The sequence below is a fragment of the Rhipicephalus sanguineus genome, chromosome 3, assembly GCF_013339695.2.
Source record: "Rhipicephalus sanguineus isolate Rsan-2018 chromosome 3, BIME_Rsan_1.4, whole genome shotgun sequence".
NCBI lineage: Eukaryota > Metazoa > Arthropoda > Arachnida > Ixodida > Ixodidae > Rhipicephalus > Rhipicephalus sanguineus.
This window is the reverse complement of record NC_051178.1, coordinates 35,638,683-35,666,122: the sequence shown is the minus strand read 5'-3', so window position 1 is coordinate 35,666,122 and position 27,440 is coordinate 35,638,683. Positions and strand designations below refer to the sequence as shown.

At 46.8% G+C, this 27,440-nt stretch overlaps 1 protein-coding gene across 1 annotated transcript in view; it reads left to right on the top strand.

The window, feature by feature from the left end:
* LOC119386555 (neuronal acetylcholine receptor subunit alpha-7) overlaps positions 1-27,440 on the top strand; it is a 124,683-nt gene that overhangs the window by 67,421 nt on the left and 29,822 nt on the right. The window contains exons 4-6 of the mRNA XM_037653836.1: positions 5,214-5,323; positions 7,944-8,200; positions 18,518-18,712. Of these exons, the coding sequence (XP_037509764.1) occupies positions 5,214-5,323; positions 7,944-8,200; positions 18,518-18,712 (562 nt within the window). The remainder of the gene's footprint in view (positions 1-5,213; positions 5,324-7,943; positions 8,201-18,517; positions 18,713-27,440) is intronic.

Here is a 27,440-nt window from a genome sequence, read left to right as displayed (position 1 = left end):
AAGAAAATAATAACAATCAAGTGGTCTATCTTTTTTTTTTCTAGTAAAATGGGTGTTCAGCATTATATGCCTTTCTACTCAGAAGCCAATATATTCTTTTTCATATTGTTCTTTTTTTTTTTGACGGTTACTACGAGCCCTTAGGTAGACACAAGGACACCGTTGCTGTTCATGCCGTTGTCTTGAAACTATTTTCCATTGCGACCAATTTATCCTTTCTTGTGCTTTCTTTCGCTCACATGGTAAAACAGAGTTATGCTAATTTTTTGTTTCCTTTGCAAACTGTGCTTCTGTGCACAGTTTCAAAGGAATCTCTGCAAACAGAGTACACATGAGTGTTCGCAAAAAAAAAAAAAAGCTATAGAGCAACGGTTTTAACCAACAGAATCCCAAATGCAGCAGAAAACAATCGGAATAACTGCTCTGTTCTCATTCTTGATAAAAAAAGAGTCTGTTTATTGTCTGAGTTTGCTTAGACACTGCTTTTCACTGGGGCATTTTTCTTTTTTATCGTGAACGGAGAAAAGAGCAAGTGCTCGCACCAATAAGGCACCAATCGTTTAACGACTGATTTCGAAGTATACTAGGTGGTTCCAGGATTCACTGTCGCATGTTTTATGTCGTGCAGATTATGAAAATACCAGCTTCAAAGATTCGGAACGCAAGAGTGTAACGATAGCCTGCTGTAGTAAGGACGATCATAAAAATCGAACACTCAGCCAGAAGCGGTTGAGCCCCATTACCATTGGCAGGTTTGGGCAAAGTGACTTGTCGTCCATCAGTGCTCCCGCAGCGACTGGGCCATTTGTCATAACGCTTAAAGACATCAAGCTCTTCGTTTGCTCGAATAGTTGTTGATCGTCAATGAACGCTATAGGCGCTGATGTAGCTCGCAGCCCGGGGCACAGTTTATAGATAAAAGGCACGTGCCTGCGTGTTATTGGTACCTTATTGCGCGGCTGAGCGATATTATTAGCAACGCAATTGGGCGCCTCATCGCTTCTTCGGTTCTCGGAGGCTATGTAGAAATACCGTGATGCTGACGACACGGAGAGCCGTTTCCCCGAACCGGTGTACGCGCCACTTCGGGGCTGGGCTCACTAATAGCTCAGCATAATGCCCGCATATTTAAACGCTAGTGGCTTTGTGTACGAAAAAAACTTCTTTTTTCTAGCCGTATCTGTAAGCACTCCCTTTTCGGAGATTATAGATATTGATGTTCCATTTATCAAGTGACTGTCCTAAACAAATGGTCTGCTTTGTCAGGATATCGCTGAAAACATCTGAAAGATCTTACAATCCCCCCGCCCCCCCCCCCCAAAAAAAAATAAATAGAATAAAGCACATGAAAAAAGCCGCACCTCCCCGAAGGGGATCGTGAGGAAATGCGAATGCATTTGGGTGCACCCGATGAGTGTGCGATTAATTAATGAAGAGAGACGAGAGTGTGCGCGTAAGCAATATTTATTCATACGTCAGCACCTGTTCGTGTTATCGTTGTACCTGACGGCCACAATCACCGCCTTGTGGTCGCTGAAGTGCACGGTCAAAGGGTCTTTGAGAAGCATACGCGCGGCACAGTTTCGCGTAAAGACCAGATCAGTGCAACTCCCGTGAATGGTAGTGGGGCACGTGTTGTCGGAGGCGGCAGAGAGACAATGCATAGAGTGCTTGGTCTGCATGTACTCCACCAGCCACTCGCCACTCTTCTTGCTCACGTCAACGTTGAAGTCGCCGACCAAGACAATGGGATCAGAGGGTTTGGAGCGCACACGCACACTTTCCATAGCCGCGTCCAGCTTCGCGGCAACGGCGTCCCGAGCGAGGTTGGGCGCGAGGTACACGGTCACCACAAAGACTCCGTCTCCGGTGTAGGCAAGGGTGTACAAGTCCTTGTACGGTGACGCGTCTCGAACGGGAGACGTGGCAACGGCGTGCGATATCAGTTCCTGTACTCGCATCGCGTAGCTCGCTCCGCGATGCGAGCGCCCTCACCGGGTACACTCCTCCTCTTCCTTACCCTCCGCTGCAGCTGCTCCGCGATGCGAGCGCCATCACACGCCCGCGCGCTACTCCTCCCCCTTACCCTCCGCCGCGCACCACCAGCTGTTGCTAGGGGCGAGGAGGAGAGCGCGCGGAGAGATCTGTGCGCACGCCGACCAGGGACGCACGACAACCCCCGACTAAGAAATGCATCCGCATTTAAAAAGATTGGCATAGACATTTCAAAACGAGCCTCTAGCGAGACATTATCAACGGCTTTCGCTTAATAAGACATGACATGGTTCTAAAAGGTTTTAGGTATGCACGAACATCGATCAGTTGAGCGACCCTGCAAAGTATGCTAGAATTTATATAGATCTTGTGGGTATTGGGTTTGCTGCATCTCGTCCGTGGAAAAAGCAAGTCAGATGGAGGCCTCAAAGCGCAACAAAGAACAATTTATTTATGGGACGAAGGGCTCCGGTGGGATGTCGATAGGCTGAAGATACCCGGCAGGAAGTCCCGACGGCTTCTTGCGGCGCTGACAAACTTCGCAGGTGTTGACATAACGCCACACAGAGCGTGCAAGACCAGGCCAGTAGAAGCGGCGGCGCACATGGTCATACGTGCGAGAAACGCCAAGGTGACCAGCGGTTGGGCCGTCATGATGCTCGCGAAGTACTGTGGAATGCAGGTGCTTTGGTACGACCGGCAGTGTTAACGTTGTCTGCTGTGAACGTTGGTAAACACTGCGCAACAATACCCATCATTATCACGGTGGCTGAATGATCGCAGCGCCACAATTCCCTCTAGTGAGTATTGTAGGCCCCGGGAAGCGCACAGGCTGCCCCTTTTACAGCGCACAATTGGGTCAGCACACGAAGCTATCTTGATACCTGGTTGCGCGTGGTTCCCACAATCTTTAGAAATATTACGGAACGCGTCACAGTCGTTCCTTGTAAGTTATTCAGTAAATAGTACGTTCTGTACAATACGCTCGTCTCAGTGTGTTGGGAAACTGTGTGGATGAAATAAGCAGCGTTTATCTGGGATAACGTTATTCATGTATTCCGTATAGTGTATAGTGTATTCCGTATAGTGTATGGGTCGGGGTTGCTTTTTGAACGCTAAAGAATGAGAAATATTACGCGAAATTCCAAGAGAGTTGCGTCGAATATGTTACCGGCATTCTAGACGCATTCATCGTGTCTTGCACGGTACTTCGAAAGCCATCAATCACCGAGTAATTGTTACAGTAAGGCCGTGGTGAGGAAAGAAGTGTATGAAAAGGTAAAACCTTGAATAATGGCTCCATATTTTCGATCGGCTACCCTTCGTGAACGTGAGGTCAGAGTCGATATCCAGAGAAACTTCTTCTAAAGGAGCACTTCCTAAACGCGGTATGAAATAGATCGCGAGCTGTAGACGATACTTCTATGAACTATAGCGAACAAACTAAATATTCCGCAGTAATCAGCCGGGGGCCTACTATCCTACATGAGAGATCGCTCGCTATCTCCCCCGAATTTCGAAACCCACCTATATATTTCCGCAGTCCATGACGTCATGGACCACGTGGTAGTCTATAGGTGCCGACCGTGGTGCGATTGTTCACCACCTGAGAGAAAGCTTGCGTATACATGTGCACGCCTCCTATCATACACAAGACAGGGAAGCGATGGCATCATAAGAGAGCGATGGTATCATGTAAGAGAGCCGGGCATGCAGTTTTCTTTTCGAACCGTAAGCAATTTTTTTGTTAATTTAAATACCACGCATATCGAAAACTAAAGGTTCGTCATTCCTGCCTGAGCTATGACCTTTGGCTATAGGCAGTGATGTCAGAATCTCTCACGAAATTTACCGGGAAGTTCGAGTTTTCGACTTCAAGCCAGTGACACAAACGCTTTGTCTACGAGAACACCAACTATCTGAAACACGCGAAAATGTTTCACGTCACGGAAACGAGCAAATGTGATTGGATAGAACGTTTGTGGAAATCGTCTCTGGGTAATGGCAGAGGGTGGAGCCTGTATTTACTCTTAGGTTGTGATCGACTATAGTCCCGAAGGGTTACCATATTTGAACTGCAGAAGTCGGAATAAAAACGGATCAAGAAGCTATCGGTGTCGTCACAGCCGATCGAAAACGTTTAATTGAGGAAAACGAAAAAAAAAACAAATTTTGTGCTATCTATATATCTAATTCCATTCATAAATTAAAGCGACTGCCTTACTAGATGAGCCATCTACTTCTTATCGACTAGCTTTATCTCAACCACCACTTCCCCGATATTCGGTAGGCAACCGACAGCGGTTCTTGAATGGCAAATGCCCGAGCCCTGTTCCGTCACGGAGCGGTTCTTCGTGAGAGGAGTTTTGTAAGTGTGGTCCACAGTTCACACTCTGTTCTTACTATGGCAATGTGAACGATGCAGCAGAGATACGATTGTTACAGCGCCGACGGATGATATGCGACGCCGTTATTCGGCCAGTCAGTTGTATTTGTTATCTGCCGTAGTGGCTGTCCTGGGTACATGGAGTTCTTCAGTCGGCTGCTCAAGACCAGCACATTTTTTCTTTAAGAATAATATCTGATTTTACCAAACTATTCATTTCACCAAATTATCCAATTGAGCCTTATTACCTGATGCCCGGAGCTCAGAGAAATTACCCACTGGTTTTTCATATTCGTTAGTAGATGAGAACGTGACTTTCTTTTATATATTTAAGTAAGATATGAGCCGAAGAAACGATGGGCGCCCACTAAAGCAACGTGTGTCGCGCGACATGACCTCCGAGATTCTCAACAAGGCTCAGGATTCTGCGCTACGTCAGAACTTTCGGAGGTCATAAGCGCTGCATGGCCGCAGAGACTCGTACACAGTCTCGGTGGCCGTGAGCTCCACCAATATTTGTTGTCGCGTACGTCGCGAGAAGGCCCGTAGCCTGGGGGGGGGGAGGCCCTAGAGGTCCGGGCCTCCCCGAAATTTTGTTGAAGTAGGTGTTCTTACCAAAAATAAATAATAAAAATAGGTATTTCTCTCAAATAGTCAAATGTTTTCAGCAAGCGCACCCCCCCCCCCCCCCCCCCCCCCAAAAAAAAATGTCCCTGGTTACAGGCCTGGTCGCGAGCTGTCGCTGTGTGTTTTGTGCTATACTGTATTGAACATCTCAATATGTGTCGTCGCTTTCTGCGGGCTCCCTGAACCCCCGAAATAAAAAATAAAGGAGTGGATAGACGTGAACCTACGGTGGAACCCTAAAGAGTACGGCGGAGTGCAGGACCTGTGTATTCCGCCAAACAAAATCTGGAAGCCGGACGTGCTTATGTACAACAGGTGAGTGGCTAATGCAGAACTATTTAAATACTAGCGAAGCGTGCATAAATTAAAGTTAGCATATGACACACTTGGATTAATGAAATTACAGCAACGAAATTAGTAATTAAACCGCTTTTTTGCAGCAATGAGTAAACTAACGAATTAATTTTGTGGGTTGGTAACTTAGTATTGTAATAAATTACTCCAAGATATAACTTCAAAAAACTTAGTCGTTACTAACCTAATTGTTTTTTACTAAAATATAGCATGTCCGCTTCCCTTATGGCATATGAAATTGACCAAGAAAGAAAAAAAAGATAACAAAGACAATTTATTCTGAGTGTCAAGCCTCAAGCGTCAGAACGACGCAACACAGATTGAAATTGAAATTTCAATGTATGTGATTACAATGTATGGATTTCAATGTATATGTGGTGTAAATAAAGTGCACGTGAGTTAGTGTATGAAAGATGAACTTTTGTTCACGCAACTTCAAAGCAAATTTCAAAGTAATTTCATTGCTTTTCGAAAGTAATATCCATGTAATGTCATTACCATCAGTCAGCTGTAATGTAATCTTATTACTTTTTAGGAGTAATTTTGCCATATCTCGCATATGACCTGTAACGAACTCAAGGAACATATTCGTAGAGTCACTGTAAAGAGTTTCTTCCACTGCAAATTATTTAAAACATTTTTATTCTCTTTTTTTAATAAATGCTGTTCTCTTGCGTAACGTTTCTGCTAAGTATCTGGTTTCAATGCAATTTTAGCTAGCACTCTCTTGAGTAGTCACACCTGTCACACTTTCACAGTTAATAAACAACAACAGAAGCAGTCGAGTGACAACGTGCACTAGAGCGCACTCAAGATCGTGCGAGTCAGGCCATGTTCCTATAGGCAGCCCGTGTGTCGACATGCTGCTTTGTCGCAGTAGTAAAGTGCATGTGTAACCGTTTGTGTGTAACCTAATCAACCCTTTCATCACTTTCAACGGAAGTTGAAAATCATAAAGCGTATCCAGAATATCTCTAGTAGGACATATCTTTATATAGTGCTCCGTCGTGATAACCTCTTCTCTATCATCGTTATTTTCTTTGGTGTAACAACAATTTCAAAAATTTTAATCCTTTTGTGGAACAGAGAGGAATCGTGGAACCGAGGAGGAACCCACGACAATTGCGCCGTAATAACCCATTCATAGGAGAAAAGAGCTGATCTCATTTCGTGGAAGTTTTCCCAACAAAGGCTGACACTATAAGCATACATAGGATAGCAAGCTTAATCGAAGACAGAATAGAAAGGATACAACTAAATCTGAGACATATTCACCGGAGTAATGATTTTTTTATATTCTTGACTCACTTTAGTTCACGAAGAATCGAAAAAAATTCAAACAGCTTCTTTCAGCAGCAACGCATGAGCAGCGACAGATGTAGCAAAACATTACTTTATCACGTTGGCGTTGTAATATTACGATGCATATTGCACAAGACAGTTTTCCGAACAAGCTTATTTATAATGAATGCTGAGAGTATTCCCTAGTGTACAAAGGTTCGTGCCGAATATAAGCCGCGAGATACATTGCGCTACCGTCGGACTTGTACATTCGGTCCATCCTCAGCGCACCCAGTGGATTGCAAACCACAGATTGTCAATATTCTCTTGCCTTGTGTTGTCAATACTTCAGCTTGAAGTTGAGATGTTTGACCAAAGGTAAGGGGGGCAGGTTGAATCGGCTTGCATAATATTGGGACCAAAGAGGCCGGATGAGTACATTTTCTTTTCTGAAATCATTCGCACTCGTAGAATTTCAGAAGAACGCACTCGGTTAATTAACAGCTCCGTCGTTATGCATATCCCCTTTAACAGTAGTGTAAGCTAAAACACGGAAGAAGATGCGTTTCAGTCCGCTGCTGACGTTACCGTTGTTTGAGAAACCGCCGCCACGAGTCAAAGATGATTTCTGTTGCTGAAAAGTTTCCATCGCTAAGGCTTTCGTGTCGATGTTTAAACGTTGCGCTGCAATCCTTTTACTTTTGCGAAAATGCAGCTTCGTTAGAAGAACGAAATTGTCAGGACCTATTTACATTTGCACGAAAATAACTCTTACAAAGAAGTATTGCTGCGATTGGTTGCTGCATGGCGCACAACGAGAAAACTGGTGAGAACAAACGCGGGTAATAAATTCAGTAAGAATACACTATCCCTGTCTATTCGGAGCAAAACTAATGGCTGGTTTTTAACGCACCGAAAAATCAACAGTGTCGAACGCCATGGTAACAAACTCAAGAATGAACTTGGCCATTTGGGGCTCTTTAGGGCACTTGTGATGCACGGTACAGCGATACACGGCCCCCCTAGTAATACGGCCGCTGTGGCCAGGAATCGAACACGTTACCTTGCGCTCAGTGGCATAACGTCATAGCCACTCAGTCAGTGCTGGCGAGTATTTCCTCCTTTCTACCTTATCAAATCCTTTCCTCTTCTTGCACTGCTTTTCTTGTGGTAAACATAAATACATACAATTTGACTGCAAATATACATAATTTAACGAACTGTTTCGTTCGTCCCGCTTCCCCCTCTCCCTCTTTCTCTATCTGTACTCCACCGTTGGTCCCCGTTTGCGCACGCGCAGTGCGGACGAAAAGTTCGACGCCACGTACCCGACCAACGTGGTCGTGCGGAGCAACGGCAGTTGCAAATACATGCCTCCTGGCATCTTTAAGAGCACTTGCAAGATTGACATCACGTGGTTCCCTTTCGATGATCAGAAGTGCAAGCTGAAGTTCGGCTCCTGGACCTATCACGGTTATCAGCTGGACCTTCGTGTCAAGAGCGAGGAAGGCGGGGATTTGAGCTCCTACATTCCCAATGGCGAGTGGGACCTGATTGGTGAGCACCAGCTACCTATACAATATCTGTCTGTGTAATAGATAGATAGATAGATAGATAGATAGATAGATAGATAGATAGATAGATAGATAGATAGATAGATAGATAGATAGATAGATAGATAGATAGATAGATAGATAGATAGATAGATAGATAGATAGATAGATAGATAGATAGATAGATAGATAGATAGATAGATAGATAGATAGATAGATAGATAGATAGATAGATAGATAGATAGATAGATAGATAGATAGATAGATAGATAGATAGATAGATAGATAGATAGATAGATAGATAGATAGATAGATAGATAGATAGATAGATAGATATAGATAGATAGATAGATAGATAGATAGATAGATAGATAGATAGATAGATAGATAGATAGATAGATAGATAGATAGATAGATAGATAGATAGATAGATAGATAGATAGATAGATAGATAGATAGATAGATAGATAAGATAGATAGATAGATAGATAGATAGATAGATAGATAGATAGATAGATAGATAGATAGATAGATAGATAGATAGATAGATAGATAGATAGATAGATAGATAGATAGATAGATAGATAGATAGATAGATAGATAGATAGATAGATAGATAGATAGATAGATAGATAGATAGATAGATAGATAGATAGATAGATAGTATTCTTATAATGCTGACCGCGGTAACTCCTTCCAATGGCTGACCACGCATGACTTGCCAACCTCAGGACCATATGTACCTGTTCAATTGGAAATCGCATGGTTGACCTTATCTAACGTATTCATTATGCTACTTTCTCTGTTGCCAAGCGTTGTGTAGCCAGCCAGGTGCAGCCTTGATTAACCACCGCGCCTCTTCCTCTCTTTTCGCCTCTCCCTACCTCAACACGCTGCACGTGTCGTCCTACTCGTACGACCTAAAACTGTTCCGAAGCTTCAGAACCATGTAAATTGTTGTGGATTTGGCAAGCTGCGAACAAAGCATGTTTGGCACGCGTGCCTCTGTACCACGAAGATTTCCACATTGCCCCATTTCTACATCATTCCTATAGGCGATGCGCAAAGCGCCGACGACGCCATCTGCCGCCATGGCTCGGAAGCGCTCGCGGGGCCCGGCGAGCAGTGTTCCCGCGAGCGTCTATACGCGAGTGCACGGATGGATGTGTTTTTCATCGTGATTTAACGATTCTGGCGGGCCTCAGCGATGTCGAAAAATACCTGCTGCGTTGTCGGCTGCTCAAGCACACACAAAAAATCGCCAGGAACGCACATCTACAGGTTTCCGGTGCTATTTCATGAGCGAAAGCGACGGCGGCGGTGGATTGCGGCTGTACGACGTAGAAGCTAAGCAATCGCGCTTTGTTTACGGCAGTGTTAGAACGATTACCTTGTTTTTATTTCTTCTTTTTTTGTCGCTACGTTTTCAGCGAACGCTACTACGTTTACACTTGGTCGCCTCGCCTGCATTGTAGACACTACAATTCACATGAGGTTGTTATTACTGATAAGACGCGATACATTGGCTCACTTGAAAAACGAATGGCGCGAAGCGCAATGCGAGAGAATGTAGGGCAGGTGACGGCTCCTTTAAAAAAGCGCCGTGCACGCACACGTGTGCTGTACGAAATCGGCTGCATTCTGCCTATTGATGCCACTGGAATGCGATCATCGGTGCAGAATGTGCGCTGTGCGCTTCTGCACCGATGATGACAAGCTTATCGTTTATTTTTTCACAAGTTTATCGTGCTGGTTTCAAAGTTTTACCAACGCTGACCCTTCACGTGGCCGACCCTGTGAAATCTATACGCCGGTGCGACAGCGCTCCCTCAAAATCTACTATATCAGCACATGGCACGTAAACGAAGCTACTGTGTCGTGAAAAAACATTGGTTCACGCGTCAACGCACGCAGGCGTTAGGGATCGGGACGTTATAAAGAAAGCGGTGTACTTACGATGAGCTCCACTTCGTAGGAGAAGCTTGTTGTCGATTGTCTGTGACAAACACTTGTCGCGTATGGGGACATTGTCGTCCCACACAGCTGTGACATCGGACACATGTCCACTATTATAAAGTGCGGCTCCTTTGCGCACACTGTTGCCGCAAAAGTAATTATCTGGGACGCGCACAACCGGCGAATCGCACGCGCGCAAATGAGGCGTCTGCTACGCGACCCGCGAGCGGTTCCAACGGCCGCCGCTACGCGGCTTTCAGTGGCGCCCCTGTAGGCGCTGCGCATCGCGGATAGTTCCGCAATATCCGCCTACTGATGGAACTCTTTTTCTTCTCCTGATTGCACCAGAACAGTAAATCCGCGTGCAGGTCATGACGTAATCCTGATCACGAGTTTAGTGTAGGAGGCAAATATAGAACGCATTACGACGCGGCCGGTGTCTTACTTTTCCTTTACTGCGCTCTCTCTTCACTAGCCATTATTCGCCATACACAATTTAACGGTAGCAATATTTGAGCGCAAATAAACGACGAAGAACCGCGAAAGAGAAACACACACCACTCTTTCTCTTTCTTGGTCCTGCGCCGTTTATTTGCGCTCAAAGGTTTTACTTAATCATGAGATACCAACTAGCCCACCTATCTATATTGTTGCAATATATAGGCCTCATAATCCCTATAACCGAGCAGCCATTACACAATACGTACTTACCGGACCAGGATAATCGACAGATTCTATCCGGACACTATAACTTTCTGCGCAATTACTCAATCCTTCGAGCTGCGCTCTCCCTACTTCACCTATCAAGATCGGCCGGCCACAAACGGTGTATGACAAGCAAGGTATTGAATCGAACTGAGGAAACCTTTGCACCATACGGAGCTTTTTCGATTCGTAATTTCACTCACCCACTCGCACAAAGCGCGGCTTATAAGAGGCTTCAGCGCTTTCATTCGGACGTCATGTTTGATTCGCCCAGAAATGACCAATTTCGCCTCTGTTAAGGAACTCTCTTTAGCACCATCGGCTCACGGTGATCGCTGCGAAAGAAAATGCGGGATATGACAGACATAGTTTAAACGAAGCACGTCTCATTATGCCCAACTGGCGATAGATAAGTGGGTAGAAATGGCGGCTTAGTGACAAAGAGGGGCGAATAGACTACGTGCCACGTATGTTACAAAACGTCTATAAATACAAAGAATAATCCCAATGTTTCTAATTATACAATGAAGAGGGCCAATACTACAAGAAGGCGTTGCAAATCATTCGTTCACTAAGTCGCAAATATATCATGACCTCAAGTGTTTACTAAAAAAATCAAAGCCAGTTCCACGCCTGTGAAGTCTGAGTAAACAGAGTAGTTGGCAAGCAAATGCCGCCACCTGACGGGCGATCGCTGATTGAGTTCTTTCTTTCTTTATCTCTTTCCAAGTGGCCCTCTTAACCCTCTCATCACTCCCTCAATTCCCACACCTTGCTATGGCAATGCTCTACAGGTTATGCTATGGTTTACCCTTTGACCTCCCATTTTTTCTCCTTCTACCCCTAAGACGAGTCTTCTTTTCCGTCCCCTTGATAAGCTATACTATACAAGCTATGACATGCTTTACTTTCTCCCCTTTCTTCTTAGCCTCACTTCGCTTTCCCTTACCCTAGCTGTACTATACTATACTATGCATGAGCTACGCTATGCTAGGAGCTGCTTGGCACACACCCGCTTTCTGTGGCGCATAACCGCCGAGTTTTCTGTCTACGACAACACTGTTAAAAAGTTGTTCAACTTGTTCTTTCATTCGTTTTAGTTAATTATTTTGTTCTTTTTAATACTATCCTCCTCCCCCTCGTTTCTGAGTCCGCCCTCTTCACCAGGCGTATCGATGTTCTGATCAACAGCTTGTTTGTTCCACACTGTTCCCTAGTCTCTTCGAAGCTCTCGTTGGTCTCTCCATCTCCACTTTATCTCCTTGGTGCTTTTCTATTCGTGTTGACTCAAGATTTCTCCGAAGCCTGGTTCGCGGCTGCACGAAATTGAACGCTCGTTCTCCCATCGCCCTGAAGTTTTGAAAGGGGCCTCAAAACGAAATAAAAATCGAGTACTCTCCGCTATAGCTCCGTTATTACCCGTCTATACCGTTGAAGAACCTTCTGAAGTACGTTCCTGAGCTGAAACAGCAAATTCTGCTTCGTTTGCTCTCCCTATCTCCTGACAATGAGATCTGCGTTGTTTCATCTCTGCAAACACTGTTGCCACATTTCGCTCGGGTGCTGCTTTTCGTTCCGCGTTGAGATCGATTGCTTCCACTTATCGGGGTTTGCTCGAGAGCTGGCGGTTATCGCAAATATCATCTGGTGGCCGTAGAGAACAAGTGTAAAAGGCTTAGTACATCAAGAAAAAGTCTCTCAATACGTTGCCCGAAAATTTTCGTGAGACCTAAACTGAAGTCTTTATCAGCTGAAATATAAGTTTGATAAACACATCTCGTCAGGTGGAATTTACGCAAAAAGGAGACGAGTTCAAAACAGGCCTGTTCGAGCAATATGATGAACACACATACTGGCATTCAATACATCTCGTGTGTGCTGCGCCGCGTGTAAAATAATATTATTACAAAATGCGCTTTCAGCTGTAAACATTCTTATGTTTACTATTATTATTATTTGTGTCCAGAACAAGCCCAGCAGTCGTTACAGTAAACTTTTATTCTTGCTCTCTCTCTTTCCCGTGTGAGGACCTTTACGTAGAAAATGATTTTGATGTGCATCCCTGCCAAACTGCTTAATCTCTGTTAATTTTGTTTTTCTTCGGCGATCGGTTTTACTGAAGCCGTGTCAATATTGATTACATGGATGTATATCCCGTGTGCTGAGGCCTGCGGTGCATGAAAGGCTAGCTAATCCGTTTTTAGCTGCTTTAACAGCGGTGTTCTTTCTCGTACTTGTATGCGTTCACGTTGCCGAATTGCGATCCACGCCCCAGGAAAATCACTCCTTTATGAAATGTTTATATTTTCATATTTCATATCAATCACACCTGCGGAGCAGGAGGATCGACAAAAGAAAAGTATCTGGCTGCTTCTCCCTTTCTTTTGTTCAGCGTGAAAACGACATGTTTAGATATGTGCACGCAAAGGAAGCAACACAGGCGCTCACAACGAAGTAATATGGCAGAGCCATTAATATTTGTGCAAACATTACGAAGTCGCTCGTTGTATGTTTGCGATACGCAGCCAAGCGGGACGCTCAGTGTGTGTTACGGTCAGGGGGAACACATTACACAGATGTGTTCGGGCATCGGTAATCATGCGCTTCATGCAAACAGATTCCTTTCAGGCTGAGGGCCTGATTCAGGATCTTTTACCAATGGCCACTATACAAGATGAAGGGAGAAGATGAAGGGGAGGGTCACGTCCCTTTTAATCACTACCTACCCACCACTTCATTGGCGTAGCTAGAGGGGGTGGGGGGTTCAACATCCCCCCCTAGAAGTTTCTACAGTTTGTATATGTATATTATACACGAATAGGGGGGGGGGGGGCTTTGTGCATATTCGTGGGTGTATATATGTATACATCTGCAAAATCTGAAATTTTTTTGGGAGGGAGGGGTTGAACCCCCAACCCTCCCCCCCACCTCGGCTAGGGCAGTGATATAGCCACACAAATATGGCACGTGCACGACGGGTCCAGACAACCACCACCCCGCAAAAAATAAATTCTGTCTAATCCCATGTATTACCTCCAACTTTGTGACCTATTATGTCGCTGCTTCTTCGCCTCTGTCGCACTCAACTCTCCCCTCTCCTGCCAAGGCGGCTCGTCCCTCTCTCCCGCGGGCGCGAAGACGGCGAGTATGCTCGCATGCTTTTCCCTCATTCCACAGTGAACGAGATAATTAATCTTCATTAACTATTGTGACAGTTAATTGTTTGTCATCTTAGGTAATGTTATGCTCCGATTTCATATTTATTCAATATAACTCTCAATTTGAACCAGAAACATCGATTTCATATCAATTTGCCGGAGCGGATCACTGAGGCCACGTAGAAAAAAGCGCGTTGTTGAGATCCCCTCCGGCAGGTGCCGCAACCATCCCAGCTGCTCGCAATCTTTCAATGAAATCAATCGATTTATTTTCATTAATTATCCTGACAGTTAATTGGCCCTTATCTTAAGTCAAGTTATGCTCTCACGATATCACATGTATCCAATACAACTGTTAACTTGGACGAGAACCATCGTGCTCGACCGGAAGTACTTGGAAGAGAAACAAGAGTGACAATCGGGGTTCGTGCCACTAAACAACTCTCCGAAATATACAGCGTGAAATCATTCACGTCAAACCTTAAATTATAAATTCGTGGAACGGTCGTGATTATCGCCCTAAAGAGACATTGTAAGTGGGTCGAACATGACACGGTAAGACCAGATGAAGGGAACGCACAAAAAGAAATTAAACGGTAGACAGAAAGAAGGAGAGATTGTACAAGACTAAGCGCAAGATAAAAGATTGAAATTTTCGATAGCACACAATGAAGCCGCCTAGTTGTCCATAAAAAGACGAAACATGTCGTAATAAAAAGAGCCTTCACAAAGCGCTAGAACAACTTCACAGAAACGCCGAAATAGAAAAAAGAGAGAGGGAAAGTTCGAAACTCGGACAACGAGCGTAAAACGAGGGAGCTTGCCACGAATAAATCTTTCTTCTTCTACAACACCCCTCTGACGTGCTTTACACGCTAATGCAGCGTGATTGATTGCGCTGTAAGCGACAGGATAAACAGCCGCTAAGTGTAATAACGCGCGCGTCCGGCGAGGCAGTAGCTCCCTGGAGGTGCGCAGCTCCCCCCACAGTTCGGTCGACGCCAGGCTCAGCCAAAGCTCCTTTTCTTTGTTCATAGCGCCGTGCTCTTCTCTCTCGCTCAACTCTTACCTGCTCTCCGCAGGGAGCTTGCATCCCGTGAGGGTCGTGCCCCTTCGAGACCGTTATGCGTAGAATGCGACCACCGGTGCATTTTTCCTCGTTTTCTCTAATGTGAAGTTCGACGTTGATCCCCGTCAGTACACTCGCACGCGTACACGAATGCACCTTTGCGGAGCGCTTTCACTCGCAAAGAACGACTGCTGGCGTGCATACGTAGAAACACTGTTGTGCTCAAAGAAGAAAGAGAAAAAAATCCAGCCGTCGCCGCACGTTCTCGGTGTACGCACGCTCTTGCTTATGCACGTCGTCGCCCCGCATTGTAGCACGCTTGACCGGAACGCACCTCTTAAACAGATCACTTAACCTGAAGCGCGAGCCGCTGACAATCTCGAAAGTGAACTTATATGGAAGTCGAAAATTTTCTGCACGTCACTACAGAGCTTACATAGAAAGAGGCGGTGCGTTTCTCATCTTTCCTTATTTGCAAGCTTAGTTAATAATAAAATACACTGAGAGCTGTAGGCTACCACATCTTAATTACGGCGCGATAAGGACATTACCTTCGCGTGCCCGAAGGGAATTGGTGAAACAATGGAGGAGAAAGGCCCCTTGCCCCCTCGAAATTTTTCAGTTTTTATTTGTATATACCTATAAACACGCGCACATACAAAAATGCGCGCACGAACATACAAAGAGGGTGGACGAACCCCACAACCCCCGAAAAAAAATTGCACCCTACGCCACTGGTTGCAGGGTATTAGTCAGGCACATCGCATATTCGTGCACAAAGGTGCGTGCGTCACCTATTATTATATTTTTAATACTCACCAATTTTTAACGCCCTCCCTGTACCGGCACACTGCGAAGCTATTCACTCCATCCGTCATACAACCCCCGAGACTTCGGTAATAGTTTCACTGAGCGCCAATGTTTCTTTACCCCCAGAAGAGAGTCAACCTTCGTCTATGCGATCGAGGTCAGGCGTTGGAATGTAATAGCGGCATCGCTGCGTCTACCCCTGTCCGCTGTACCGCACCGATGGTGAAACACCGTCTCAGTGTATGCACAACTCAAGGTACTTCACCTTTAACCCAGTTTAGATTTTCTTGCACGCAAGAGAGATTGTCTCGCTGCTTCCCCCCTCTTGTTCCATGCATATCCGCTTCGGCGAACATTGAATCCGCGGTATATGCAAAGAGGTACGAAACATTTCTTCCAGCGTTCCTCCGTTCGGACAAGCTTAGGGACTCGGTCTTAGAGTCAAACCTCAAAATATCTCCCACAAAGGTTTGTACATCCCAACTTGGTATCGCAGCGACTTTATCTTCCGATGCAGCGCGTATCTCTGGGCTCATACCTTTAACTCTACTTTGCGGTCGCGTGAGCCACGAGCGCTCCTCCGCAAGCGACAACAGCGGTCGCTTGTTCCTCACCGATCACGCCCGCCCGATTCCCAGCCCTTAGTTCGTGTTCTCCGACAGCAGCTATCGCAAGCGCGCGACGCGGCCAATATATTCATAGCGGTGCGTCGCGAGTACGCCTCCTCATGCTCCTCGGCGAAAACGGGGTGCCTGCGGCGCAGGCAATCCAAATTTTGCCGCCGCAGCGCCGTCGATGCACCGGTGGTGGTCTCGACATGAAGGACTTTCGAGATCTCTGCGGCCGCCGCGCTCGGAGTCTGTGACAGTGCCGCTCTCCAGCCCAGCCGCTCTTCCTTCACCTCCAACCACCCGCACCGTTTGGCCCCACTTTGTGGGAAGACAATTATTCTATGAACCTGTGTCTCGCTGCGATGCACTTGTGTTTTGTAGCGTTAGCTACACTTGCCTAGCCGGAGCCGATTTCGCGAGGAGGGTCATGAGCCGTGCTGCGCATGCGCGAGGATCAGTGATGTCACACAGCTGGGTCACCGGATCTGGCATCTCACGCGCTCTCCGACACCGCCGCACGCGGCTCACCGCTGCTGGTCTGCGCGTTCGGGAGAAGTGGCGCCGTAGGCGCGGCAGACACGCTGGCGCCGGCGTGCGCGCAGACTCCGCCACCGCCGTGCGCGGCTCGCCGCTGCTGACTTGCGCCGCATTCGAGAGGAGTGACGTCGTAGCCATAGACACAGTGGCGCCGGCGCACGCGCCGCTATTCGCCTTTGCTGTGCAGTCGCCGTCCGACACTACGCTGGGGCCGCTTGCTAGCGCCTCTGACTGGCGTTTGCAGGTGGGTAACGTCATGGAGAAGGAGAGCGCAAATGCTTCTCGACGGCGCAAAAGAGCCGAGAAGCTTGTCTCATCGGATCCCGAAGTAGTTGCCTGGCAATTAGCGGTTCAGAGTACGAAGAATGAACAGAAGAAGGCTAATAATCCTAGAAAATCTGGAAAGCTAAGGATAATCAGCTCAACCTTTGCTAACGCTACGTATATCCTGGCATAGCCGAGCTAAGCCACTGCAAATATTTTTTCCTTTTCTTCCTTATTTTTTCCTTACCTTAACTCGGTCGCAACAAGCGCCTCCTGGAAACTAAAAAAACTTCGCCGACAAGAGAGCTTGCCAAACATTGGGGCCTTGTGTTATTGCGTTATTCTTCGACTACTTCGGGGTATAGTTCTTCTTGTTTCGTTTTCTTTCTTTCTTTGTAAAACTTTCTCCTCTGCATTCCTAGGGAAGCACTCGGATCACTCCGCTTCGCCAGTTCCTCGCGGAAAGGTTTTCACTCGACCTGCGAGTCTGGCCGAGTACTTTAAACGCCGCCACACATTCGTCCGTTCACGCTATAGGGTTATGTAGTCCACCGCGCGGGTGCGCTCACCACGGAGTGGTTCTTCCAGACATGCCCAGGGCAATGGCTGCTGCTTTAACAAACACTTCTTTTTGGGCTTTGCGAAGGGCGCCTGCTTCTCATCATACGCGGAAGCCTTTCTTTCTTTCTTTCTTTCTTTCTTTCTTTCTTTCTTTCTTTCTTTCTTTCTTTCTTTCTTTCTTTCTTTCTTTCTTTCTTTCTTTCTTTCTTTCTTTTCCCCCCTCATTCAAATTTCTTCATTACCAAAACTGCAGTGAAACCTGCGCTGTCGTCATGCTCCTTTTCCTCTTCCTCCGTCTTTTTAGCCCTGTCCCTTGTCAATTATTAACTGCCACCAACTCGCCCGAATTTCCCCTCTAGAGCTGTACTGCGTGAATATACTACCACAGGTACAAGCCAGTAAGAGTTTCGGGAACCAGAGCGCATGTTATGGCCGCGGAGGACCAACTCTAGTAGAAAGATGGACAAGCCCTGCGAAGCGAGGAAGTCTTACAACGATGTTATCGGTCAAGAGAATGACTACACAATGGCAAACACTTACGTCCGATCGATTCCGCTGTCTCATCTTTAGCTGTCACAATGCCCCCCTCTCTCTCCCTCTTCTATGTGCTCTGTGTTTTCATGGTCTCAAAGATGCGCTGGATTGCGCAGGCGTGCCGGGAGTGCGTAACGTTCTCGAGTATGCCTGCTGTCCGGAGCCGTACATCGACATCACGTACACCATCCACATCCGACGGCGCACGCTCTACTACGGCTTCAACCTCATCATTCCCTGCGTGCTCATCTCGTCCATGACATTGCTCGGTTTCACGCTGCCCCCCGACACCGGCGAGAGGCTCACCCTGGGTAAGTCACGTGGCAACGTATATCGAACAACGTTAAAGTGGAAAGTTGGCATGGATTCATGATGTTAAACAGCGCATATACACACGGGACGGGTTGAAAAGAAAAGCTCCTGTCCTGTTTCCTTTTCAACCCGTCCCTTGTCTTATGCGCTGTTTAACGTCATGAATATAGCACAACACAGTAGCACACAGTCGCTGTCCAACTTCACTTGTACGTTGCCACCTCACGCGAACACTCTTCAATATCTGGACACATTTATTACAACACGGAGTCACCGAATGTAGCTACAGTATGTTCGTGTTGGTCAAAGTCCTCCCGATTATTAGGTTACCACAGAGGATTGAGAGAGTAGCACGTCGCCATTACTTCTATACCACTTCCATGTGAAATATTTTTCTTTAAAAAAAATGGTGCATCCTGCTCTGAAGCTTAACTGCCGCATATTTAAAATGTATTTCAATGTTATCGAAGGTTTATTTAAAATAAAAATGAAATAAAAGAAAAGGTTCGTGGAGGAGCCGGGGTTGAAACCCGGGACTTCTCGCAAGCAAAGCGAGCGCTCTACCACCGAGCTACACCCCCGAATGGCAATGCCCTTTTGTTAGCCATGCGGCATCGGTTGCATGCGCGGTGATAACTTTAGCATACGTGGAGAACTTACGTGTGACGTATCGGCGGTATGGGTGGTAGTAATACTGAGGTAGTAATATACTACCACGTATTATTACTACGTCGTAGTAATACTCAGGGCAACAATGTCAAATAGCCAAATAAAACGAAGACTAAATTAAATGCTTCTACCTTTTTTTTCTTTTTTCGCATTAAAGGCTGTCGCGCTCAGTATTATTTCCCCGATTAACATCGCCGAACTTGTACAAATTGCCACTGTGGCTGTGGCGGTAGGGCGATAACTATAAGCCAGTGCCCACTTGCAAGCAATACGCTAACAATCAGTTGCCCCAATATTGTTCGGTGCAGCGAAAGCTGAAAGCGGTGACTGCCCAAAGCAGTACCGAGAAATTGGAAAGAAAGGGTCGCATATTTATCGCCTCTTCTCTCCACGTGCGCAGAACTTGGTGATTGTAAGGATAATCGAATAAATACCGCGGAAGAGTGCAGAGAAATCGCTTTTTTTTTCCCGGTGACATACAGCCTGTTCGCAGTCATGACTGGATTATGACTGGCTTCAGACGTACGTGTCCCCCCCCCTCTTCCCTCAGTCTGAGTTTTTCTCCTTCTTTCTCGTCCCTCCATACTCCCCCCTCCCCCACCTTCCTCCTTTCTTGCGCAAGGTAGCTCGACTGACCATCCTAACCATTCCTTCTCCTTGTAACCCGTTAGTTCCCCGCATCATCTCCCTCCTTCGATAAAGCCGGTGGAGGCTACTCATTAGTGACTAATCCTGTATGCACTAAGCCCTCCTCGTTTATCGGAATAATAGAAAAAAATGAAGCGTGTTTCCCTGGCAGTAACAGAGTAGAGGATTAGCCGTTGGAAGGACGTGGACGAACTTCATATCGCTCATCGGCAGCGTAGGAGCGCATATTGCACACTGAGCCGATGAGGGAGAAGCGCGACGCACTTGGGAAGCTCGTTCGTTTCTCATCTTCGTGATCTCAAGAACGGCGCCGCTGGGAAATTTCGTTCGCACACGCGCCGCATTGTGTGGTACATAGCTGGTCTAATACGCGCGCGGTACTGGTGGCTTGGTTACCACTCCCACGATGGCTACATTCAGTTGGAAACAAGATATGAAAATTGCATTCGAGGTCTTGACGTAATAGGAGCTGTAACAGAGCAAGACATAAAATTTACATTCGTCATTTCTGCAACGGGCAATCAACAAGGCAACACTGTGCCCAACCAATAGAGCAACGCCTGGCAACGCTGTATTCAAGCGTTCCTTTTGTTATCAATAAACCAGTCTTCTTGTGCCCACCACCGTGTGCGGACGCTTTCTACAAGACGCTCGCTACATGATGTCAAAAGTGGGACGCCACGATGACTGAACTACGCCCGCCCGAGCCACTGCAATTGGGCGACAACGCAGCGGCGTCCTGGCAGACATTCAAGCAACGCATCGAGCTGTACCTGATAGCTACGGAGCCGATCAAACCACGCAGTAAGGAGCAGAAAGCTGCAATTTTTTTTGCACGTCGCCGGTCAAGAAGCAATTGATGTGTTCAATACCTTGAACCTGACGCCGGAGGAAGCTAAAGACTACGACGCTTTGGTTAAAGTGTTTGAAGCCTACTGCTTGCCGAAGTGTAATGATACTTACGAACGCTATGTGTTTCGCTCGCGTCGTCAGGCACACGGAGAGTCGTTCGAACAGTTCTTTCGGCATTTGCAGCTAAAAGCAAGAACGCGCAACTTCGGTGATTTACGAGACTCCATACTGAGGGACCAAATCGTGTATGGCGTTTCTAGCGCTTCCCTGCGTGAAAAACTTCGCAATAAGGACCTGACCCTCGTCACAGCAGTGGAATACTGCAAGGCTGAGGAACTTGCTGAATCGCAAAATAAAGCGTGGGCTGAGGAAAACAAGATTGAACCTGTTTCAAGAACGCCACTTAAAAAGGGACGAAAACAATGCCGGTACTGCAACTAAACTCCCTGGATATTTTTGGGAAAGTACCGTCTTTCTTTTAACCGAGCCGCCACGCCGAGCACCCTCCTCTCCCGTCTTTCACCTCCCCGCTTCACGGGCCGTTGCCCGGGAAACGCGCGCGTTATCAGCGTGACATAGCATTCTTGATAGGAAAGTGGCGCAAGTCGGGTTATAGGGCCGGCGCTCTCACGGTGGCCGTTTGGGAGAAGATATAGATAACGTTTGGACACTTGGGAGAGGAGGATTGGACACTTCGGAGAGGATATGGAGGAGAGTGTCGCTACTTTCTATATATCAAGGCACTTTAACTGCAACTGGTCACACGCGCCAAGAAAGTGTCCGGCGTACGGCAAAATATGCAACAACTGCATGAAGCCCAATCACTTCGCCGCCTGCTGTACGAGCAACCGAGCAGCTGTTGATGACGTGGTCGACGGAGTGGAGAGCGACGGTGACTTTGACGTTCTGGAGATTAGAACAACGGAAAGCAAGCGTGGTCACGAAAGTCGCGATTGGGTTGTAACAACGAGCATTGAAGGAAAGAAGGTGCAGCTGAAGGTCGACACTGGAGCGCAGGCTAACTTGCTGACGCGTTCGCTGTTCAACAGGCTCGGTACTAAGCAGCAGCCGTACCCCACGAGGAGCGTCTTGCGTCACTATGGGGGTGGTAAAATACCACACCGTGGGCTGCATGGACATCCGGTGCACAGCCTCCCCCAACGACATGCCGCTTCTGCGTTGCTCCAGCCACAGAGGCAACAATCGATCACCTACTTGGGACCTGTCCGGGCCTTCACAAGGCTCGCACCCGCTACCTACGAGGCCTTGACTCCCGCCCCGGTCGACCACCCGACTTAACGCGCTGGACGCACGGGCCGTTGCATCGACCGCTCCTGGCCTTTATCAGCGAAACTGAACTCTTTCCTTTTATTTAACTTATGCCGTAGGGCATACTGGCGCCAAAAAAAAAGAAAGGTTCACCTCGCCGTGCAGTTAGACAAGCGACATGTTCTGCTTGAGTTCTTCATAGTAAAGAATAAGCAAGCCATTTTGGGCCTCGAGGCTAGTGAGCAACTTGGTCTGGTCAACAGAGTCAACGCGGTGGACAACAGCGACGGATACGCAAGCCTAAAGCAGACATACCCAAGGTAGGGTGGATAGAAGGGGAGGTGTGATGACCGGGCGGCAAAAGTTGGCCGCCATTCGCGTGAATGCCGTGGGGCGGCGCTGTCGTCGGGGGCGCCGTCAGCGAACGTGGCCGTTATCCGTCCTCGGCAGGGAGAACGCTTCAGTAGAAATGCGTTACCAATTTATATAAAACTTTAGCTGATAATGCAGTTCCTTAGCGCACAGCTTGTATTGCGCTACTCTTATCATGCGGTTTTGAAATACGGGGTACAGAGCCGAGTTTTTTTGTTCCGACGGAAAGCAAGTGGTGGTCGCTGTGAAGGCGTGCAAGTATTTTAGTGTCACCCGAAAAGCCTTTAGAAGAATCTTCATTACCCGATGACTGTATGACTTGCTAACCTAGTGCCTGTTCACAAGAGTGGACCGCGAAGTAATGTTTTAAACTATAAGCCCATTTCCCTTACAAGTGTTGCATGCAAAATACTTGATCATGTTCTATTTACCAATGTTATGACTCATATGAACACGCATTGCTTCTTAATCCTCAGCAGCACGGCTTTCGTAGTCGTTTTTCCTGTGCAACATAATTACTTGAATTGACACACGACTTATCCAAAGGGTTTCTCTCTTGACTGCTTCCAGATTTTAAAAAAAAAGCCTTTGGCGTTGCACCCCACTCTTTATTAATTGAAAAACTAAAAATGTATAATGTGAACGATACAGTTAATTGTGAACTGGATGAACGAGTATTTAAATTTGAGAAGGCAGAAGGTCGTTATCAATAGTAAGACGCATCCAGGGAAGTTGATGTGTCCTCTGGCGTGCACCAAGGGTCAGTCTTGGGTCCGCTATTGTTCCTCATCTACATAAATTACATTTGTTCCGGTATTTCATCACATATCAAATTATTTGCCGATGACTGCGTTTTGTACAGAATTATACATAGCTCCCATGATTGCACTACTCTCCAAAACGACCTCGACAGGGTCTTAGAATGGTGTGATAGGTGGCGTATGTTTATAATGAAAAAAAAACAGTGCATATGTGTTTCACTAGGAAAAAGGCCGCCCATGACTCTTTTTATGTTATAAATTCAACCAGGCTGATATCAGTTCGCGAACACAAGCATCTTTGTGTATATTTCACACCGGACTTTCCTGGAGCCGTCACATCAATCACGTCACAATTACAGCCGGGCGTGTGCTAGGTTTCCTGCGCAGAAATGCAAAGAAGTTACCATTTGAGGCCAAGACTCAACTGTACATGTCTAACGTTCGATCTATCTTAGATTACGCTTGTGCTGTGTGGGATCCGTGGAAGAGAAGTAACGTGTCCAATTTAGAAAGAATTCAGAACATGGCTGTTCGGTTTGTCTGCATGCTCTGACTATATATCAGGAATTTCGGTGTTTCAAAAGCAAAAGAAGGGCTTGGTTTGGAACTTCTACACAAACGAAGGGAATATCTGCGGCTGAAACTATTTCATAACTTATTTCATGACCGAACGGGTCTGGACCCCTCGCGATACTTTCACAAACCGGATTACGTTTCGCAGCGATTACATCATGCCAATAAGATAAAGGAAATAAGCTGCCCGACTGACGCATTTAAAATGTCATTTTTTCCGAGGACGATAAGCAAGTGGAATAGGTTGTCTACTGAAGTAGTAGAAATTACTTCACATGAAGTATTATCAAGTTCACTGCATGTGTCTCCAGTAGTGTACTGGCGCGGTTGTCATAAACTGTACTATGAACCCGATTTATATTGTGTATATCCCATGTATCACTGCTTAAGTTGACAGTGAATTGCGTTTATTGGAATGTTAAAGTGTTGGCATCTGTATTCTGTATCGAAATATTGTATTCTCTCCCCCCCCCCCCCCAGTGTAATATATGCCCTTGGGGGCTGTGGGTACTATGATAGATAAATAAATAAATAAAGCATGAAAAAATTTCGGGGGGTGTCAGAACCCCCTCAACCCTCCCTTAGTTACGGCCATGGGGGCTTAATTATGCTCCAATGCGCTCTGATCATTTTATTCTTGCGCCTCATTACGTGCGAAAGCAGATAACTTGATTTACGCCAACCAAATCAGGATTAAACCATGGCATACATGGTAATACAACGTTCGGTAGTCTTTTCAGGCTCAATTCATAAACCAAATAAATAAATGCAACATGTTACTAGGTAAAGAAACTTTATTGTATACAACAGAATGCACTTGATCGTTTCCGCGGCTTGTCTCACATCACACAAGGCTTTCTTCTTTTGACATTTTTGTCATTATTTTCTTTGACTTTTTGTCATTCATTCCGCTGTTTGTGAAAATGCTTTGCGCAAACAGCGGAATTCTCTTGAAGCAGTTTGTCAGCCCTCGGAATGGCGCATGCCCACTTCAAGAACAGTTGTTGGCAAGTCGGTGCATGGAAAAGGGACACTTTTCCGAACAAGACCTGTAGCCGGAATCACACCCTGGCACGAAACACCAATAACGCTGAGTTTTTTTCTTTGAGATAGACGGCATCTTTGCCAGCACACAGCATTCATAAATAAACAGAACACGCCAACACATCGCAGCAAACTACATAACTACAAACTGCCAGCCAGGCGTTGACAGCCGGATTAGTGCCGCGGAAACGCTGACGGCGCCCCAGATGGCAGCGCTATGTTGTGCCCTAGCGGCGATCATGCGCAAGAGGACCACCCTCTCCTATGGCTGGCCGCCGCGCTCAGCACACCTCCCCTTCTAGCCACCCTACCCAAGGCTATTAACCGGCACTGGAAGGACGCGGCGCGAGTACAAAATGGTGCTTCGAGACGACGCTGTCCCCGTGGTACAGCCAACCCGGCGTGTGCCTTACGCGCTCAGAAAGCCACTGAAGAAAGAGCTCGACCGGATGTGTACCGCGAACATCATTGAGAAAGTGGAAGAGCCGTCAGACTGGTTAAGTTCCTTTATTATCGGGAGGAAGAAAAATGGAGACTTAAGATTTTTCATGGACCCGCGGGCAATTAACAGGGCAGTGAAAAGAGAACACTTTCAGTTGCCATGCCGGGAAGAAATCGAGGGTGAGCTAGCGCAAGCAAAGTTTTTCAGCAGACTTGATGCAAACAGCCGTTTTCATCAAATTCTTCTAGATAGAAAGACTAGAAATCTGCACATTCAGTTCCACGTTCGGTCGTTATCGGTATCTCCGATTACCGTTCGGTATTGCATCTGCACCCGAAGTTTTGCAGCGTACCATGAGCCAGATATTCGATGACCTCCCAGGAACGCGTGTGTACATCGACGACGTGCTTGCGTGGGGTTCTAGCAAATAGGAACACGATGAACGCTTGCACAAAGCGCTAGCGAGGGCACAGGCTGAGGGCCTTACTTTTAATGCGGAAAAGTAACAAACTGAAATCACCTTCTTGGGCGATAAAATTAGCTCCAAAGGTATTGAGCCTAATCCCGACCTGATAAAGTGCATCTTAAACCAACCTGCGGCAAAGACCAAGAAAGACGTCCAGCGCGTCCTTGGATTGGATTGGATTGGAAGAACTTTATTAACAAAGTCCGGAGGCGTGTGCTTTAGCACACGGCGGGCCGCTCCCACGACGGGACAGTCAGGCCGAGACCTACCGCCGCATCGTGGGCCCTCTGGACAGCCCAAAGTTGTGACCGAATGTCCGGACTCCTCAGAGCGGAGCCCCACTTGCTGGCCGATGCTGTATCAGTGCCACGTACCAAGAGGCACTCCCAGAGCATGTGGTGTAAGGTGGCTAAACCGCCAAATTTCGTACATGAGTTTCGTACAGGCGATGCGGGCGCGTATCGCCGAAACAAAACTAAAGGATGCTGGCGGTACTGTTGCGCATTCAAGTGCCACAATACGTAGAAATGAGGGAGGGCGTATCTTTCTGTGATTTTCCTTCTAAAACATAATAAGAACGGATGTGGCGTTGCATCCCAGCAGTCAGGCGAGCACAGTATGCTCTGCTCTTGCTCTCCTGTTTAGTGGCGTCGGGCTGGTTTCTAAACGGAATTGCGCGTGTATGCTAGATTTATTCGACAGTGAGGGTCACCAGTGGAAACCGGGGCCAACGAGCAGAAGTTAATCGGGGTTTGTCGTAAATAAACCGTACATATTGTGCAGCATGCGGAATATGTAATAATTTTTTCATCCGACCACCAACAAAATCCTTCTGATGCCACCGCGTGCAGTGAATATGATACGATGGGCAGGTAGTCTACATTACTTGCAAAGAGTTACGCAGAAGGAAAGCTGGCTGTCTACGAGATGCGTGCGGGAGCGCGTTCGCCGAAGCCGCTGAACTGTTATAAGAAATACGCACGCGATGGATGCCTCCGTTGAACTTCACTTATGCTACAGACAGAGTTGTCACGAACAATGCAGTGGACTACTCTAATCGTAGCTTTCTGGAGTCAGCCGATGCGGTAAAGCTTCTTTGTGCATTGGCTGCCGCGGCGAAGTGACATCGCTATTTATGCCTCGCTAGAAAAGGGTCAAATGTCTTGGATTTTTACTTGCCGTTTAATTCGCCTAACGTACTGTGTTAGTTTTTTCGCTTGCCTGTGTCTGCTTAGAATAAGCGTGTTTGATCAACATCGACAATTGCTGGCGTTTTACGTGCCAAACAAGGTATGATTATGAGGCACGCCGTAGTGTGGGAATCGGGAATAATTTTGACCGCTTGGGTTTCTTTAATGTGCACATAAATCTCAGTACGCGGGTGTTCTTTGTATTTCAACCCCATCGAAATGTGGCCACCGTGGCCGGGAATCTATCCCGCGCCCTCGAGCATAACAGCGGGACACCATACAGGCTATGCTAGCACGGTGGTTTGCTTGATCAATGTCCGCGTGTATACATACCGCGGGCTGGGCATACATACGACGGCAGAAAAACGTTGACGCAGCTACCCCTTGCCTCTTACTTTTTTTTTTTTACTGCATTAGTGGGCAGCTGGTATCGACGCAGCA